This window comes from Manduca sexta, chromosome 5 (genome assembly GCF_014839805.1).
Source record: "Manduca sexta isolate Smith_Timp_Sample1 chromosome 5, JHU_Msex_v1.0, whole genome shotgun sequence".
NCBI classification, from domain to species: domain Eukaryota; kingdom Metazoa; phylum Arthropoda; class Insecta; order Lepidoptera; family Sphingidae; genus Manduca; species Manduca sexta.
The window spans coordinates 4,337,546-4,357,538 of record NC_051119.1 but is presented as its reverse complement, the minus strand read 5'-3'; the positions used below and the strand labels follow the sequence as shown (position 1 = coordinate 4,357,538).

The 19,993-nt window shown below is 36.3% G+C and overlaps 2 protein-coding genes across 3 annotated transcripts in view; both read left to right on the top strand.

Annotated features, from left to right (window-relative positions):
• Window positions 1–1,331: 1,331 nt before the first annotated feature.
• Window positions 1,332–2,993, top strand: LOC115452721 (serine protease inhibitor 77Ba). Its single transcript, XM_030181312.2, has one exon. It carries the CDS (start codon window positions 1,384–1,386, stop codon window positions 2,572–2,574), a length of 1,191 nt encoding a protein of 396 aa, XP_030037172.1. The 5' UTR covers window positions 1,332–1,383; the 3' UTR covers window positions 2,575–2,993.
• Window positions 2,994–3,997: 1,004 nt separating this feature from the next.
• LOC115452720 (ATP-dependent RNA helicase DHX30-like) overlaps window positions 3,998–19,993 on the top strand; it is a 32,537-nt gene continuing 16,541 nt past the window's right edge. For both annotated transcript variants that reach the window (XM_037443777.1, XM_037443781.1), the window contains exons 1-13: window positions 3,998–4,367; window positions 5,366–5,503; window positions 5,758–5,965; window positions 7,012–7,232; window positions 8,017–8,106; window positions 8,410–8,463; window positions 8,735–8,879; window positions 14,672–14,867; window positions 16,132–16,249; window positions 17,029–17,185; window positions 17,966–18,125; window positions 18,844–18,998; window positions 19,754–19,917. In XM_037443777.1, the coding sequence (XP_037299674.1) occupies window positions 4,265–4,367; window positions 5,366–5,503; window positions 5,758–5,965; window positions 7,012–7,232; window positions 8,017–8,106; window positions 8,410–8,463; window positions 8,735–8,879; window positions 14,672–14,867; window positions 16,132–16,249; window positions 17,029–17,185; window positions 17,966–18,125; window positions 18,844–18,998; window positions 19,754–19,917 (1,909 nt within the window). In that variant the 5' untranslated portion in view covers window positions 3,998–4,264. The remainder of the gene's footprint in view (window positions 4,368–5,365; window positions 5,504–5,757; window positions 5,966–7,011; window positions 7,233–8,016; window positions 8,107–8,409; window positions 8,464–8,734; window positions 8,880–14,671; window positions 14,868–16,131; window positions 16,250–17,028; window positions 17,186–17,965; window positions 18,126–18,843; window positions 18,999–19,753; window positions 19,918–19,993) is intronic.

The window sequence follows — 19,993 nt, the reverse complement described above, 5'->3', positions numbered from 1 at the left end:
CATTAAGACTCTTGATTCAAAATGTTTGTCTTCACATAGAAATATTATGGCCTCCACTTTTAATTAAATCTTGGTGATGTTAATTAAACCAGTGTTAATTAGATAAGAATTAAGGAAGTCTATCATAGAATAACCACAATATATGTATAATCGAAAATTCCACAAGTACAGTATACCTAATATTTATTGTTTGAGGATAATTGAAAAAAAATAAGCACACAATATACTTAGTAATCTCGCTATAAATTAAACATTGCACTTGATCTTCTGTCTGACACCGCGCCGGGGGCTTCCCTTATGAGTGGGGTTAATGTATCCCGATAAGAACTTTATTGCCTAGATAATAAGTGATGGTGTTGCACAGTTTCTTAATATTTTGTAATCGATGGTTAATTCCTTACCCACCCTAGACCGTGTTATGCATGGAAGAAGGCCTACTTTGAAGCCGCCCCGGTGGTCAATTCTTTACCCATACAATACCCTGGACCGTATTATGTATGGAAGAAAGCCTATTTCTGAACTGCTTTTTTGTTTTATAGTTAACATAGCCAAGAAATTTGTTCCATAAAACATTAACAGAAAAATAAAAAACTGCCCGGCAGACGCCATTTAAGCTTTCGTTTTAAAGTAAACGGTGTTAATACAAGATTTAATTTTGGCACGACGTGGAGAAGTGTTTTATTTTCCTGGTCACGCAATAAACAAACATGGGAAATTAGCAAAACGTCAGCTCCCGACGCCGTGAACGGTGGGGGATGTCCCTTATGATTTCAATTAATCCTGAAAATGAAATAGGTAATGCTGATTTTATAGGTGGTATGACGGAGACTCAATTTCTTGGGTAATCTGAGAGTATTAGGTAACCAAGGAGTCGCTCATACGTCTAAGACAACCGTGAGGTTTAGTCCACATCCAGATATGGGAAAATGGCCCATAACCTGAACGTATCCTCTGCTTGCGTAGGACTTTATTACAAAAAAAGGCAGATGACCTTAGGTGTCGTCCTAATTTAAATGTCACAAGCCGTAGACATTGCTATTGCCAGAGACGTAGCGGAGCCTACATCACTCAATATGTATCTTGAAATAGCTAGAGGTAAACTAACATACATAACGAAAAACTGGCGCTTCAAAACTTACAATCTTATTACGGTACCCTAAAACAAGACACGAAATGTATAAGATTCACCAAGCTATGACGAATACTGGTTCCACGACTTTACAATCTTATTAAACTTAAACACCACTTGCACAGTAAATAACATCCTTATTACATAAAATATAAAGGCTACAATCACTTGTTATTGTGATTAAAGTAATATGTATAAATTAGTCGCATACTCATTCTGTGGAAACTGCTCAGTACGCGACGAGGCTCGCTCGAATGATGATGAAGTGCGCGATATTCGTGTTATTTTTCGGCGCGTGTTACTGTGATGTGGATTTTTACGAGCGACCACGGAATTTTAGCATTGAACTTCTTTACCACACGCAGTTGCAAACCGGCGGCCATGTTGTGATATCTCCATTCGGAATTTGGACTCTAATGACTGGAATCGCTTTGGGTGCCACCGGTAACAGTTACAAACAACTTAGCCGTGCGTTCATACTGCCGAAAAACCCAGACACGTTAACAGAAGGTTACAAAAGTTTAACCAACGTCGTACTCGATCCTTCGTCGAACGCCGTGGCTCTGACCAGCAAGAACTTTGTGTTCCTGGACAATGATTTCAACGTGTATCCAGACTTTAGGCTACGGCTTCAAAAAGACTTCAGTGCTGCTATCAAAGTGCTTGATTTCGGCGATCCGAACTCAGCAAGGATTGCTAATACGTACATAGAAAAATCTGGCGGCCGAGTCTCGAACGTACTCCAATCAGACGACTTCCAAGAATCGAGGATGCTGTTGACCAACGTGATATCATTTAAAGGGCTTTGGGCGACACCTTTCAACAAATCCGACACGGTTTTAGAACCATTTTATAACGAAAATAAAGAAGTTATAGGGAGTGTTAACATGATGTATCAGAAGGCACAGATTCCCTTCTCAAACATACGTGACTTGAAGGCGTTTGCCATTGAATTGCCTTACGGAGATACAAAGAAATATTCAATGTTAATTTTCCTTCCTCATCCCAATACGAAAATCGACGACATGTACAAAAACCTAGCTGTAATAAGCTTGAAGGACGTCTTCAAGAAGTTGCAAACGGATGCAGAATACTTCGGTTTAGAAGACATAGATGTGAAAATTCCGAGGTTCCACATCAGTACCAATTTGGTGCTAAACAAACCGCTGAACGATATGGGGGTGTACGATATATTCCAGCCTGATTTAGCCAGTTTCCAACGAGTTTCTAAGGATAATATCTTCGTATCCGCTATTGTGCACAAAGCTGATATAGAAGTTACCGAGGCTGGTACTGTGGCGTCAGCGGCGACCACAGCGAGCTTCGCAGACAGGATTTCGACCCCCTCCTTCCATGCTAACAGACCTTTCCTGTACTTCATCATGGAAAAAACTACTTACTCTGTGATATTTAGTGGCATTTACTCTAAACCCACTGTGTACTGATTATTTTTAAGACGCAGTTTAGCAAAAAGGTCAACACTAATATTGTTCGATAATTCGAAAATCAAATTTAAATTTGGACAACTTGTTTGATTTAGTGCGGTTGGTATTTTTTTTAATGGAGACCGGGGTGTCTTGAACAGTCATCCGTGATACATATTATCACGTTTATAACTATTTCGAGTTAATGATCGTGTCTTGAATATTTTTTGTTGAACTACATCAATATGTCGTCATAATTTTCCTATAGGTTCTATAACAGCACTTCATATTTATAATGTGTTTCGATGAGTAAAGATCTTAAGTCTTATTTATACATAACTATGTTTTATATTTATCTCTCTACAGTTTTAGTAGGAGGAAAACATTTGTATTTTTTTAAAGACATTAAAAACCTATTAAATACCTATTGGCGGTAAAAACCTGTTTTATTGACGTGTTTTCTACTGCTGCACAGAACATACACAAACACATCTTTTATCCCCGAAAGGGTAGGCAGAGGTATCTGGTGGACCCACTTGTCACCGTAAGTATTCCATCCAATGATGCGATAGATGGCGAGCGTATCGCCATACCGAGCACAAATTCCAGATTCCAGGCTGATACTGAATACAAAAACCCAGTATCGCTGCCTGATCCGGGGTTCGAACCCGAGACCTCAGCACTGCAGTTGTACCGCATTACAACTACGCCACCGAGGTGATAACTCTGTAATAAACATTTAAAGATATCCGATAAGGTCAAAAGTCGTTGCGATAATGTTTTAAAGCTGTCATTGGGATATTAAAAGCTTGTAAACAATAAACATAGATGTAGGCAAAATGTGTCTGGAAACGCATTATGCAAATATTTAATTTATTTAGTAGCTGATTCTTAGCTAAGTGAGTGAATGAGTTGTAAATTAGGTGATAACCTATAGATACTTTTGTAATCTGTTCCTACTACGTCCTGTAAATCAGCCCGACTGAATCAAACAAGCGAGCTACTAGCCGAATGGTAGTGGATGGTACATAGTACCTATCTACCTATAGAAACAATATTCAATAGCATTTCGTCCAATAGAAAAAATATCGAATAACATTTCGTCCAATAGATAAAATATCCAATAACATTTTGTTCAATAGAAAAAATATTCAATAACATTTCGTTCCATCCGAGAATCAAACCTGAGACTCTAGAGCGAAAGTTATACTGTGCACGTAATACACAAGCCTATTTTTCTACAACCGTTAAAATCAATAGAAAATCTATAAAAATGACACATGCTATCGATAAGTTTATCGTTAGAAAACGTCATTCTCACACATAAAGTTAGCGTTCAAGGTCCAGGAAATTTCCGAAGCACAATGATCAAAAACATTTTTTGCGGACTAATCAAACATATTATGATACAATATTTTTAACATTAAAAATTTCGCAACGATACCTATATAAGTATATTTCATATTATGAAGAAACCAATATTTGATGTTATATTTCCTAACCAATATAGAAAACAGAACTCATATTTGGCATGTGACACTTGACAGTGACATTTAAGCCGGGTATTTACCGAAACATGTGAAATTCGAAAATTTTTGGACAAAGATAGACAGTATTTATGAAATAAGTCTTCGAGGAATTAATTCTGGATAAGAAATTGTCCCACAAATCAACAGTGTTAACTGAATATTTTTAGGTTATATTGACTAAAATGATGTTACGAAACTTTTTTACATTGCGAGCCTGTTTAAAGAAGAAGTTTTTAGTGACTGAGAATATTTTTAATTTAAGCAATCAATTACGAAATTACAATGGTAAGTTCTAACTCATGTGAAATAAATGTTAGGTTAAGTATTTAGTTATGAAATAAAAAAAAAACAAATACCAACATAAGTTCTTGAATAATTTTGAAGAATATAAAACTGACTATGTATTAAATGATGACACCAGTTCTTCATCTGATGGTAAGCAATAACTGCTCATAATGAATAGCAATACTACCTACCATAAACTTCAAACTACAAAATCTTGTAAGGTTTTTAATTGTAATTTAAGTTACATATTGCCAATTACATGAGCTAATAATAACAGCTCTTTCCAACTTTTTTTTACCCGAATTACGTTTGTTAGCATGACAAAGGTTGGCTTATACAAACACACCAGATTTTTGGGTGACGCTTTAGGTGCTTGCAACCCTTGAAAAATTACAACCTGAAGGCTACCTACTAGTGGGTTACGAACTTCGGCTCAATATGGCCAGATCAATATAGATTAGGGTCTTTCCAACATGAACAGAATAGCTTTTTGGACACTTATATAATGACAGAAATAAATGTATCTATTCTTTATTTCATGCAAGTTACTTTCTTTAAAGCCTATTAAAAAATAGTACACTAGCTTTTGCTCAAAGGTTCACTGATTGAATGAGTTTTACCAGGACAAAAGTCACTATTTGATTTCTTGGAATAAAAGTAGTCTGGGTCCCATTAAACTGTGATCTTTTTATTATTATTATTATATACATCAGGCAGGCAGTTGAAACAACTGATAATGCCCGTATCTCGCTATTACTACAGGTTTTCATTTGCAGCTAAGTAATTGTCCAGTCGGTTCTTTATTTCCAATATTTAAACATATTTTTTTTAAAACAAGTGTACATTATGCAAAAATCTATGTTTTATCTCTGTGCCCAATTTCCTCTTAATCCATTCAGTCAATCACATGTGATTTAGTAAAAAACATAAACAATAGCATTGTAATTAGTATAGATAATCAAAATCACACATAATAAATACAAACTAATAATTTTCAGGTATTATTTGTAATAGATCATCATATTTTACTATTTTTAATGAAAACCGTTCACAAAGAATACTATATAATTTAATAAACCAAAGATGTTACTGCAAAGAACCGCCAGATGCATCTGAAGTGTTGAGACATGAAAAAGGTATGATTTTATTTTGGTTATAGTTTTACACTATACTTTTCATTTTTATGTTTGATACTTATTTTAATATTAACCTAATGTTATATACCTCTAGTACCTAATGGAAGTAATTTTGTATAGTATAGTATTGTCCAATAGTCTTCAAATTTATAATACTTTTGTAATAGTGTCATTATATAACATTATTTTTATTTAAATGTTGCTATTATCAAAAACCATTTCAAATATATAATTATAATAATATTTTATTACAGAGTTAAAGAAACTAACAGAAATATTTCCACAACCAAGAGTGACTCTGAACGAACTACAGACAAAAACACCTGATAAAATATTTGAAATACAATTCAAGCAGAATGTGGTCACACCAAAAGGGAAAGGAAAGAAGAAGAAGGCTATTCAAAACAATGATTGGCACTGTACTTATGTGTTTACGTGGCCTGAGAAAATTAAATTTGAGAGGTAATAGGTAATTTGACTGAATTTTATATTAGGGGCCGTTCAAGTATTACGTAACGCAATTTTTTAAGATTTCTGAACCCCCCGTCCTCCCATGTAACGCGCCGTAACATTTTCCAGTACGCCCCCCTCCAAAAGTTATGTAACTCTAAATTTCTATTTTTTTTCTAATATTCACAATTATTTTACACAAGATACCTGAAAGTCGCGTAAATACCTTTGTTATTGTTTTAAATAAAAAAAAACAACGTTACATAACGCGTTGTACGAGACTCCCCTCCCACCCCTGTAACGTATCGTAACGTTTTACAAGACCTCCCTCTCCTCCAAATTGCGTTACGTAATACTTGAATGGCCCCTCAATTAGTTTTGCTAACGTCTTTATTAAAGTCCTCTATTGCAATAAAGGTCCAACTGTGTAACTGGAATAAGAACATTCCTGGTAGGCAATGGCTTGGCTGTGCCTCTGGCATTGCTTTAGTCCATGGACGGCGAATGCTGGTTAACATCTGCGGACCGTTCGCTTGTTTGCACACAAAGGCAATTAAAAAAAGACAGTCTTTTTTTAAACCAGGATTTTGGCTGTGTGTGACTAGGATAATGTCAGCTCATTCTGTTAGGCCAATGCTAGAAAACAGTGTTAGAATCTACACATAGCTACTAAGGCAATAAAAAAAACAATGTTGACTAAATCATATGCAGAGGCAACGAATTTGAGTTTTTTTTAATCAAACTTTTTGATATTGATGAATTTGTAGGAAGGTGTTCCAGCAAATCCTATAGTATAACTAGAGAAATTATTTTATGATTCTTATAACGCTGTTACTTCCAAATCCTTAAAAAAAATTAAAGTCTACATATCGCAAAAAATTACTCCAATGTTTTTTTAATACTTTCATGGTAAAGTGACCCCACTGCACCTATTGGTAAGTGGAATGGGGTACGTGTTCCACTAGTGAGTTTTAACACCTTGTGTACATTGGTCGCTATCAGGGAGGATATAAAATATACCCTACCACCAGCAATAACAATCATTTTCAAATTTCCAGCACAGCAATATCAAAACGTCAAGCGCAAGAGAAAGCAGCCACGCTGGCCCTACACTGGTTGTATATAAACAATAGAATAGATCAAAATGGAACACCAGTGTATGACAAGAAAGTTCTCAATGATCTACGGAGTACACTCAATGAGCAGATACGAGTTACTATCAGTGATAAATCAGCAGAACGGATTGAGAAGATATGGACTGAATATGAAAGTAGAATAAGTGAGTACTCATATTTGAATCATCATCATCAGATGTCCATCCACAAGGTGGACAGATGACGTCATAAAAGTCGCAGGACGCTGGATGCGGTCCGTTTCCAATAGGTCAATCTGAAAATCTTTGGGGAAGCCCATATTTTAATACTTACCATCAAATACCTTCGCATACTAGCATTTTTGTTCATAATTCATAAGAACCCTGAATGTATAAAAAGAATAATGAAGGTGAAGGAAGCAAAATAAGTGTCCTGTAATCAAAGTAGTAAACCATAGTCTCTCCCTACAATGGACACAGCTGCCAACAATGTATTTATTTAAAACTGGAAGATGAGATGAAAAAATTTACGCCTATATGGCAATTATGTATGAACAACAACAATAGATTAATCATGAATACCTTCAACACAGCCAAAAAGATCATTTATCTACCACAGGATAGCCATTGGTGCGGAGGCCATTGCTAAAAGCACCTGTGTTTTATAAATCGGACCCCTCAGTCAACACTGGGAGAAACCCGCGAATGGGATACTGGAATCCCCCGGGCTTAGCAACTGCAGGTTCCTGGAGGAAAGTTGGGAGGGGATATCTGGGGGAAGGATATGGAAACCTCTTGGGATTGTTCACGAGCCCTTATAGACCTCAATGTGAATTGGCAATCATGAGATATACACACTTAACTGTGTGTCTAGGGCCGCGACAAAGGCCACCTGTGCATGGGCGTGGCATGACCAACCTGTTTGAACCAGTCTCGCTCCAATAACATTTTATTTTTGTTATTGTTTCAGGGGACATTTACGAAGACACATTCAAAGAGGCGAGGCAAAGGTTATCAGTTAGCCCGGTGGCTTTAAACAAAGATTCTACTATTGATGAAGGTATTTGTTCTATGAAAATGTTTAATAATAATAATATCAGCCCTGTAGTACTGTCCCACTGTTGGGCACGGGCTTCCTCTTCTACTGAAAGGGATTACGCCTTAATGAAGTCTACCAATCTGCACTAGGCCAGCGTGGTGGACTAAGGCCTATTCCCTATCAGTAGTAAAGGAGGCCGGAACCCAACTCTGGGACAGTATATAATACAGGACTGATATTATTATATAAACAATGCTATGCATTTAAAAACTACTGAGAGAGTTATGTTAAAGATAAATTATATACATGAGTATATTGTTACAGACGATTTCTCGGAGAATGATGCTGATTCAATGGCAGAAGAAACAGATATATCAGGTATGGAGGATCAAATAAAGTATTTTGAAACAGTCTACTTAGTATATGTGCATAGAAATAGATAAAAATATCTTACAAACGATATTTCTTATACATAGAAATATCATTTGTAAGAATAGCATCAAATACCAATATCATTCAGAGTACCACAAAGTACTAAAGACATTGTTATACGACATTATAAACGTCTCTTAACCAATAATTACATATAAACGTAGTAGGCATGTTATATGCCATGTCATTATGGACTGACCCTATCATTTATTTTTAGAAACAAAAACGAATGTACACCCAGTCTTTGGCAAATATATAACACCGCCTACACAATCAGCCATACAGAGGCGGGAGAGAGCGTTGGAGAGGATATTTGATAAATACAATGAAGAGCTAACACCTCTGCCGATTGACGAGTATGCGTAAGTATAGATTTATATATTACTAGCTTCCGCCCACAGCTTCGCCCGCGTGGATTTCGGACTTCAAAAATGGAGCCGGTCGCGAACGTTCGAGAATGTTCGTTTTACGAAGCTACTCGCTAGGTGATTCGCTAGCCTCTAGGTGCCAAGCAAGCCGCCTGCCTGTGCGTTCGCGACCTTATATATATACAAAAATAATCCTTATAGCATGATTCAGTATTCACGCATGATGGCTTATTATTAGCGTATTTCATGTATAACTTTGGTGTTTCTATACCGATTTCTATGATTCTTTTTATGGAATATTTAATAATGTTAACTTTTTTATTAAGGGATGACTGAGAGTGTTATAAACGTAGGAGTAGACAAATATAATGAGAAAGCTTCGAACTGCTAAGCTATCGGGAGTTACACGTGTTATTGTGAGTCAACCATAAAAGATAGACATATGCTGTCGTGGGATATTTATTGCATAATTTTAAGGAGAACATTTCCGTCATACTTGATTTCTGTGTAGCTTTAACCATTAAGGTTGCACACGCGACGGAAGCTTAAAAAATGGAGTAACTTCTCCCGTTTTCCCAACATTTCCCTTCACTGCTCTGCTCCTATTAATTGTAGCGTGATGAAAAGTATACTATAACCAGAACAGGAGTATGACAAATAATTGTACCAAGTTTCGTTAAAATCCGTCGAGTAGTTTTTGTTTCTATAACGGTTATACAGACAGACAGACAGACAAAAATTTTACTAATTGCATTTTTGGCATCAGTATCGATCCCTAATCACCCCCTGATAGTTATTTTATTTTGGAAATATATTTCATGTACAGAATTGACCTCTCTACAGATTTATTATAAGTATAGAAGTATAGACTAGTTGACCCGACAGACGTTGTCCCGTCTTAACTATGAATTTGCAGCGCGCATTCTGTCAATCGCTGACAGTTATTTCAAACAATTGACAGTTATGTAAAATTAATATTGTCGTTAAGTTTTCTTAAATTGTTTCGCGCAAGTTTTTCTTTCACAAGAACCTTCTCCTGACAATAACAAACATAAGAAAAAAAATAGTGAAATCGGTCCAGCTGTTCACGCGTGATGGCGTGACCAAGGGAAATAGGGATTCGTTTTAATATATATAGATTAATATTTGTGTATATATATTTACGCCCTATTCATAAACGTTATTTATCTAAGGACGGAGCATTGCTGTGATAACAAGTCTGTTTCTCAGTGCTGACGGCATGGCAGCCTTCGCAGTGCGTAGACATAGGACCGTTGTGATTGGCTAATATTGATATACAACTTGAATCTAGTTGGCTGTCAGATGAACAAAGCTGAGAAACAGCAAGCTGTCAAATCAACAAAGCTGAGAAACAACAAAAAATAGATTTGTTATCACAGCAATGCTCCGTCCTTAGATAAATAGCGTCTATGAATAAGGGGTTATATTGTAAATTTGTTTATTATGTTTATTGAGTGTATCCGTGTCATTAATTATAATTGCATTTTTATGCTATATTGTTTTTAGTATTTTTTTCCCATAGATTTTTTTATCACCTGCCTATTTTGTTGAACTCTGCATCACCCAGAGGTTATCAAAAGGAACTTTTATAGGATCACTTTGTTGTCCGTCTGTCTGTCATGTCATCCTTATTTTCAAGAACGTGTAGATTCCCTAAGATGTTTTTATTACATAGATACGTTGTCCGAGCTCAATACTGGCAAGATGAAAGCAAGGTAATTACCCGACATTCACTTAGTCAACCTGCAACCACAGTCGCGGCTAGGCGGCTTACTAACTTTTTGTATTTTTATAAATAAATTGCCTTCCTGTATTTTTAGACGATGTACAAATTATACTCCAACTTTGAATGAAAAAAACGTTTCATACCATTTAGTACTAAGTATACACTATTTAACTTATTTTTTAAATAATAAATGCATTTTATTCGACTGTCATGGCGACGGGGCGGTCGACGCTCGGGCCCATTCGGGCACACTCGGGCCCCCTTGGCTGTATCAATGCGAGCCGCTAGGGCTGTGAGTATAGTAAATAATGTGCTGTTTTTGTGCGCAATGTTGTTAGTGTATGACGCGTCTATTTGTAAAAAGTCATTGTAGATACCTATATAAAGTTGAAGTTTATGTCAAAAATTCGGGTTTACGGTCTCTTTCAGCTGTGATGTTGTGAGCAAAAATACAAAAGTAAGTAAGTCAACGCGATCAAATTATATGACCATTTATGTCACACATTTTGCGATTTCACAAGAGAATCAATACCTTTAGGGTATTTCCTTTGACCTAGAATTATGAAACTTGGCAAGAAGCGATGCCTTACAGCACATGTATTAAGGAAAAATCTGCAACCGTAAATATGTACTTCAATGTATATATTTTCAATAACAAAAAAGGAACGAATTTGCTATTACAAACTTATTATGCGCGGTTGGTGCAATAACTGTATTTAGGGATTGAATAGCCAAGTTAAGTTTGTCAAGTTTAAACTTATATACGAGTTTTAATGAACTCTCTAAAACCCTGTTCGGATTTTTTATTTATGTGTAAATATTTTTGTCCAAGTTAAACATAAAAATATTAATAAAATATACGGGGTCATTTTGACATTGCGTTACTAAATGTAACCACATATTCGTCTTCACCTTTGATGACATTGTACCAAAAATCATCCATTGATAATGAATATTTACGCCAAAATTCCAGTTTCCAGTTTTTTTATTTTTTGATCATTTTGTAGTTTAATGCGAATATGGCGTGTGCGTAAGTATATTTCTGACTGAAAGTATGATGTTGCCGCTGCAACGAATTTTCTTAGAGTAGAAATAGTCGATTTAGAGTGCGTAAAATTACTTATTTAAACATACCCTATTAAAATAATACAGTTTTTTTTTACATTAATTCACAAACAAATCATCAAAAAAAAAATAGTGCTGTCCTTCAAATAACCCCACACACTAGTGACCTCAAACTCGCGAACTCCAAAAGTGCGAAGGGGTCAAGGTCGCGCGACCTCGGGTCCCGGAATCGCGGTCATGTGCCGGGAATTAGGACGGGAATACCGGCCGCGGTCGTGACCTCGCTTGTCCTGCTTTTGTTGTGCCGGTTCGGTTCTAGGTTATTGGTGAAAGGTCACGTGTATGAAAATGTTGGTGTGAGAATTGGGTTACAATAATTTTAAAAGAGGTGATATGATTTTTTTTTTTATATTTTTTTTAAACTAACGACTGTGAACTATGTATGTAATGAAAATAATTTACGCCGAAAGATTCATAAAGTAATAAAAACTATAAAACATTGGTATGATAATAATATTACAATAATTAAAAAAGGTGGAATATGAACAACTGTTTTTTCCTTCTTCTTTTTGAGTAAAATAGTTTTTTAATAAATTTAAAGTAATTTTTCACTAATAGATTGTAACGAATGTTTTTCATAGCTCGAGGCGAAAATAATTTACGCCGTTACCGGTTCATAAAATACTGAACATAAAATATACCTATAGATCAATCAATAAGTACTTTTCGCAGTCAAAACACACCGGTAAGTCTTAAACAATAATTCGGTCACAAGGGCAAGTAACTGCGAAATAGGACAATGCCAGACTCTTGTCGATATTGTGCCAAGGTCGTGACATGGCCTTTCATAAGTGAACCGTGTCCTGGATTTTGAGAATACCAGTTCTATATTTCAAGCAGCGATAGCCTGGTTTGTTGTGGAGCGGACTGCCGGACGAATATATCAGGTTCAAATCCCAAGGGCACACCTGACTTTTCTAAGATTATGTGTGTATTCTTTGTGAATTATCGCTTGCTTTAACGGTGAAGGAAAACATCGTGAGGAAACCTGCATGCCTTAGAAATTCATTATATTTTTATGGTAATTTTTATGGTGTGTGAAATCTACGAATCCGCACTAGGCCAGCGTGGTGGACTAAGGCCTAATCCCTCTCAGTAGTAGAGGAGGCCCGTGCAGCAGAGGGACAGTATACAGGGTTGATATTATTATAGTTTTGTATTTCTAGGTATAAATCCGTTAAAAATGGTAGTGTGGAAATTGAAAAGGGACACGAATATTCGATAATTAAATAATACTATGAGAGTGTTTTCGGGTTTTTCCGCTCCTTCTAGTGATAATGTTATTCAGAAATAATAATTATTATTCTTATGAATTGTTTTGACGTATAAGTAGAACTTTGTTCACCTACGTGATAAATAAAATATTTTATTTATTTTAATGAAGGCTGCAAACTGTCTTTTCATATCCGTCTTATTGCAATACGGGCATTCTAATCGGACAGCTTTGATAGGCGTTCTATAGTTCAATAAGGGGTTTGACTTTCTACCTATAAGGTCTTCGATGAGAATGGTTTTACTTACAGAAAGACGGATTTTCCTCCGTAGACGGAATAGGGCCCCGTGACTAAACATAAATCCGCGATAAATCCGTTGAATAATTTTATTTCAAATATAAATCTATTAAAGAACCTGTTTAGGTAAATATATTAAAACCGTTTTATAAATTATTTAAATAGTCTCAAGAATTTGGTATATGATACTAAGAAAAATTTAATGTCAACGATGTGATCGAACCCAAGACCTCACAGCAGTCGTATCCTAATACCACGCCACCGAGACAGTCTAAATCCGTCACCAGTGAATGTGCAATGACTAACACTTTCACATTTAACATTAGTGTTCCCAAACACGTCACGCGTAGAAACCGAAAGCGAACTCTCGCTTTCGTTGACGCCTATTGACGTCAAACGACGCGCGTGACGCCTCGTGACGTCAAACGCGCGTGACGCGGGTAACGTCAAACGACGCGTATGACGTAAATGACGTTTCACTTTCGCTCACTCCCGATATCGTTCACTTTCGATCTGTGACGCGAAAGTGTGTCAGTGTGTCACAATGCACGATGAAATTCGTTTTCGTGTCAGTCTGAGTTTCTATTTTCTACATCGTAAGTGAATATTGTAAATTGAAAGGAGGGTAATGAAATATCATTCGAAAATAGTTCTTATTTACAACAGCACAAGAATGATATGTATGTAATGCCCTTAAGTTAGGTAAATGACATGAAAACCTCCGCGTTTTTTGGAAGGTGATTAAAAAGAGATCCCTTACTGTATTGTGTCGTCGTTAGTCTACTTTTCTGAGATATAGGTATTCTAATATGTTAATTAAGAAGATGGTTAATTTGTGTACAATAATATCAGCCCTATATTATATACTTGCCCACTGCTGAGCACGGGCCTCGTCTATTACTGAGAGGGATTAGGCCTTAGTTCACCGCCCTGGCCTAGTGTAGATTAGGAAACTTTACATTCTCTCAAAATTCTTAGAGAGAAATTCTGAGAAATGCAGGTTTCCTCACGATATTTTTCTTCACCGTTAAAACAACCAATAATTTACATAACTTTAGAAAAATCAAAGTTTCGTGCCCTTGGGTTTGCAACCTGCGGATATTCGTGTTAGCAGTCCGTTTACCTCACAAACAGGCTAACGTCGGCATTTTTTTTATTTGTGTACTAAATTTCATCCAAATCAGGGCAGCGATTTATTTTACTTCTAGCAAAGACCAAAATATTTGCACAAACTTTTGCTTTATAATATTAGTAAGATAATATTCAACGATTGTGTTTATTCAGATATTGTGAAAGAGGCACTAACTCATTCCTTCCTTTAATAAATTTTGTTACGTTTTTTATCATTCGTAGGCCGTAAGTCATTCCTTCCCTTAATATTTTATTATAAATTATTTTTTCAGTGAACAAATAACCTCAACGCTCGATAACAATCGCGTAGTGGTCATAGTAGGGGCAGCTGGGTGCGGCAAGTCGACTCGCGTGCCAGCCGCTGTCCTGCGCCACTATGGAGCCAGCATGACAGCGGTAGTGTCCGAGCCGAGGCGAGTGGCTGCCATCGGTCTCGCTGAGCGAGTTGCCAGTGAATTAGGAGAGGATGTAAGTTATGGAGGCTTATTTATTACCTGTTTCAGAAACAATTTTAATAGGGTATTTGACCTATTTTTATTTTTAATTTTTATGAAATATGTATGTCTTAAAAATTCTAAAATGAATGAAATCATTGAAATCTGGTGATAAATTTACAAGTTATAAGTCATTGAAATTAGATAGTACGGGAGAGTGACACAAAACAGAAAAAGAACGGAATACTTGCATGTGACGTCAGCGGGCATTACGATGCGTGCGAAAGAAAGAGATGCAACGATATTTCCACTCCACGCCCACTCTTGCACGTAACAATATTTGAAATTTGAATTACTGCCTCATTTCTTATCGAATTTTAATACTGTTTACACAGACGGATTTTTTATTTGTACTAAATGCTGTTATATATTAAAAAATGTACAAATTAAACATAGTCAAATACCGTATACCAACGAAATTAGAACGAGTTTAAATTTAAAATTAGTAAAAATTATGCAAAATTATTTTGCCCCTACCAGAAATTGAAGTGGGTTAAGAGCAACGTACGCGAGCACGTAGGTGTGTCGCGTTCCGGGATCAGCCTGTGTATATTCGGTTCCAACAGGCCGGCATAATTGACATTTCAAAATGTAAACGTGCCTAAAACAAAAATACCGTTTTTTAATTTTCCTACTCTGAGTTCGATTATGAATTTTTAATATTTTTTTAATACTTAATTTCGGAGAAAAAAATAATTAAAAACCGAAAAATGCTTGATGACGTCACATATACGCTTGAATGAAATAGTTCCTTGGTCCACCTTATTATTTATTTTAAAAAACTAAGACACCGTCATTTGTCAATGTCAAATGTCAATATTACAATAGATACGTCACAACTGACACTTTCAACGAGAGAGACAGAAACAAAAAAACTGTCACTTAATTTTTTTTTACTGCAAAGCAAAGGTCATTGCGTTTTGAGCCGTATATGTGACGTCATTTGGAGCTTACGTCGTTTTAGAACAAAACAAAATTCAAAGTGAAAATCATGAATGAAAATAACTGCATTTCGAAAAAAGAAAAAATATGGGTTTCATCATTTTAGATCTAGTTTCATAAAATATAAACATTTTGGTATGTTGAAAAAATTAAATGTTGTCAATTGTGTCGACTGCCCAGGGGTAATCATCCCTCGTTAGTCGACATTCTATTGGACCCTACTCCACTTACCATCAGGTGCAGTGGGATAATTTTGCCGTGCAAATATAAAAAAATATTGTTTTGGTTGTTTGCAGGTGGGAGACTCTGTAGGGTATCAAGTTCGACTCCATGCAAAGCCGCCGAGGCCACCTGGAGGCGCCATACTGTATTGCACCTCTGGCGTGCTGCTGAGAAGATTGCAGGCGAATCCAGGTAAATTTATTGTTTAGTTAATATAAGACAGTGTAGAATTTTTTTTTATTGCTTTGAATGTTGAGACGAGTTTGCCGTTCGCCTAATGGTAAGCGATACGACCGCCCACAAACAGTAGAAACACCAACACTTTAAATTACAAAGTATTGTTTCGTATTCCACGCTCGCCATCCTGAGAAATGAGATGTTAAGTCTTATGTTCATTAGTAACACTGGCTACAATAATCTTACTTACTAGTTATATAAACTCGAAAGTTTGTAAAAAAAAATAATGTTTGGAAGAAGTAGGCACAGAATCAGCTGAACGAATTTGGACGAAACTTGGCACACGGTTAGACCATGTCCTGGATTAAAACACAGGCTACCTTGATGCACCTACCTTGTTTATCTCTGCACCACTCTAAGGTTGACTTTGAAATTAAGCCTTTGGCATTATCACGCTGATATACACTATATGGTGCATGAATAAAGAATATCACGCCTTAACTTATAAAGGTAGACGTCAACCAGATTAATACTGAGCTGGCATATTTTCTAAAAATTCTATAATTGAAATAAATCTAGGATTTACCCCGATTTATATACAATTTTTACTCTATATAATCGCCTTAAAATCTATAAAAATTAGCTACATCAACATCAGCTGCAGGATGTCTACAGCTGAACATGGGCCTGCCCTAAATATTTCCAGATCGACCTATTGGAAGCGGCTCGTATCCAGCGACCATGCACATAAGCATTCGCATACACTTGTCATTAATATTGTATAATGTTTGCAGGTCTGCAGGGCTGCTCGCACGTGTTCATAGACGAGGCTCACGAGCGTGACGTCAACACCGACGTCACGTTGCTGCTCCTCAAGCGGGCGTTGGACGTCAACGATCACTTGAAGGTGGTTGTTATGAGCGCCACGCTGGACGTCGGCGTGTTTACTAAGTAAGTTGGTTTGAGTGTGACTTAAAAAAGAAGGGTGATTGGTATAATCGATTAATCCTTTGATTTCCAAAGTGGACTCCCAGGGGTCACGGAAGACTTAACGGAGGTCTACTTTGGCGTAACCAAAATATGGTGGTTGACAATTCGTAATCGGGGGTCCATGAAAACTTATCTGGTTTGATGGTAAAGAACTAAAAAAGGTCCACCGGAACCAGCAAAATATTGAAAGTGGTCTATGAAAAAAAAATTGGGAACCTCTGGATTAATCCAATCGATCCGATGATGTCGATATTCGTTATAATAGATTAAACTTTGTTTTCTCGTAAATCGATTCGATTCGATGATATCGATTTTACGTATAATCAATTTATATTGTAGCGTATCTTGGTTATCGACATTTATTTTTACACTTCAATAGTTCTTAGTTTAAACTAAATTTTACTCGCAGTTTCGCCCGCCTGAAACAGTTTTCTTGTGATAAAAAAGTAGCCTATGTCGTTTCCAAGATCTCAAACGATCTTCATACTGAATTCATTGAAATTTGATTGGCAGTTTTTGATTTTATCGCTCAGACACACCCAGCGTAAGGACTTTGTCTTATAATATCTAAGAATGATTATACTTCATAGTCATTTTGTTTAAGAACATAAAAAAATGCAATATAATTTTAAAAAAAATTGTAATGCGTAACAATTTGAATTGTTTTTCTTTTTTATATTTCGATATATTTGAAAAATAACAATGTGTATTGCGTAACAATTTGACTTAATTTTTTTCTAGATATTTCGACCCGTGCCCAGTCATAGAAGTGCCGGGACGCACGTTCCCAGTGGAAGTGACGCATTTGAAGGACATACAGAAAAAGTTCAACCTAAACCTGCCCAACACTCTTCAGAACAGTGGCGAGGAAGCGAGGAAACCACAAATCAACTGCCAAGAGGTACATTCATCAGTCTTATCAAAATTAATGTATTGAAGAAAACTGTTCGTATTTTATCGCGGCTTTTATATATTACTAACTTTTGCTCGCAGCTTCGCCCGCGTGAAGGAATTTTCTGGATTTTTTTTTCGGCTTACTTGATATGTACCGTTATAATATGACCAAATTACACAAAATCATTATAAATTGTAGCCTATGTGTTCACTAGTATCTTCGATCGTATGCAAGATGTAAAAGCCATAGTGACCAACGTAATCCACCCACGCGTTCTTTTTTTATACTCGCAAGACAAGTGGCCCCTACTGCACCAGATGGTAAGTGGAGTGGAGTCCAATAGAATGTCGACTGACGAGAGATGATTACCCCTTGAGAGTCGACACTATTATGTCGGCCTTTTGGAACGCGTTTCGCGATCAGCCTGTATATATCCATACACAGGCTGATCGCAAAACGCAGTACGCTTCCTTGGAAAATTCACAGCGCGAAACGCACCGAGTCACGTTTAACACAATGGAAATTGGCATACAGAATACCATTCGACGCTAATTTAACAAAAAAAACATGGTCGTGTTACTGTTATAGATGATAGGGTCTCAGGCCGGCATAATTGTGTCGACTACAAATGGAGAATTATCTTATAATTCGATACTACCCACTCTTATTATCAGGTCTAAAAGGATCAATTTGCCGTGCCCGTATGAATAAAATATATTTATAGGTAGCGGAAGTAATAAAAGCAGTGGATAAGAGTGAGAAAGAAGGCGCGATACTAGTGTTTCTCCCGGGTTGGTCTGAGATAAAACAAACCAAGGAACTGTTGGAGGCTCACTATGGAGAGTCCAGTTTGCATTTGATCTTACCTGTGCATTCTAGGTGAGGATTTTTTTACTGTATTTCTAGGAACTATATATAATATAAGTTGCTTTGAATGACCAGACGAGCTTGCCGTTCGGCTGATGGTAAGCGATAATACCGCCCATAAACAGTAGAAACACCAACACCTTGAATTACAAAGTATTGTTCAGTATTCCACTGCGCTCGCCATCCTGAGACATGAGATGTTAAGTCTCATTATGTCCAGTAGTTACACTGGCTACAATGTATATGATATTACTGGGGGCGTTAATAAGCTGGTATTGATTTTTAAAACTTTTTATTGGTTCGGGTGAACACATATTGATTAAAGTTGCGTTGTGTTCAGGTTAAGTTAGGTTGACTTGCGTGACGTTAGGTTAACCTTGGTGATGTTAGGTTAGGTTAGGGGCATCCGCGACCTGTTCCGGCGCGTTATACATATACAAATATTAAAAAATGTCATGAAAAACATAACCTGATTTTTTTCAACACCATGTATAATTAAATATAAAATTGAATACAACAAGTGTGTTCAAATTATTAATATTCTTTTGTTGTGTTGTATGTATTATTGACTACAATTTTAACTCATCATCGATTCTACTGAATAGTGCAGTAATACAGTATGTATTTATTTTTCCAAGTCATATAATTCCATATCTGTATAAAAAAATATTTGCCAAAAATCTAATTATGCCGTATTAATTTTTTATTATAAGTCCTCGAGTATTTTTCGCTATTCGAATTTTGAAAGATATATTTATGTATTTAAGGTTGTCTACAACAGATCAAGCCAAAATGTTCAGCAAGCCGCCACTAGGCATCAGGAAAATAGTCCTAGCGACAAACGTAGCGGAGACTTCCATAACAATACCTGATGTTGTGCACGTTATAGACTCCGGGGCGCATAAGGAGAACAGAATTATGGAAAATACGGGTAAATACAGTATATATTTATCATATCAGTTCAAACCAGAGTTGCTCAATTTTTTTTCGGATTTCCATTAAAAAAA

Coding starts and splice junctions, on each gene's coding strand:
- LOC115452721 (XM_030181312.2), top strand. CDS start 1,384: ATGATGATGAAGTGCGCGATATTCGTGTTATTTTTCGGCGCGTGTTAC.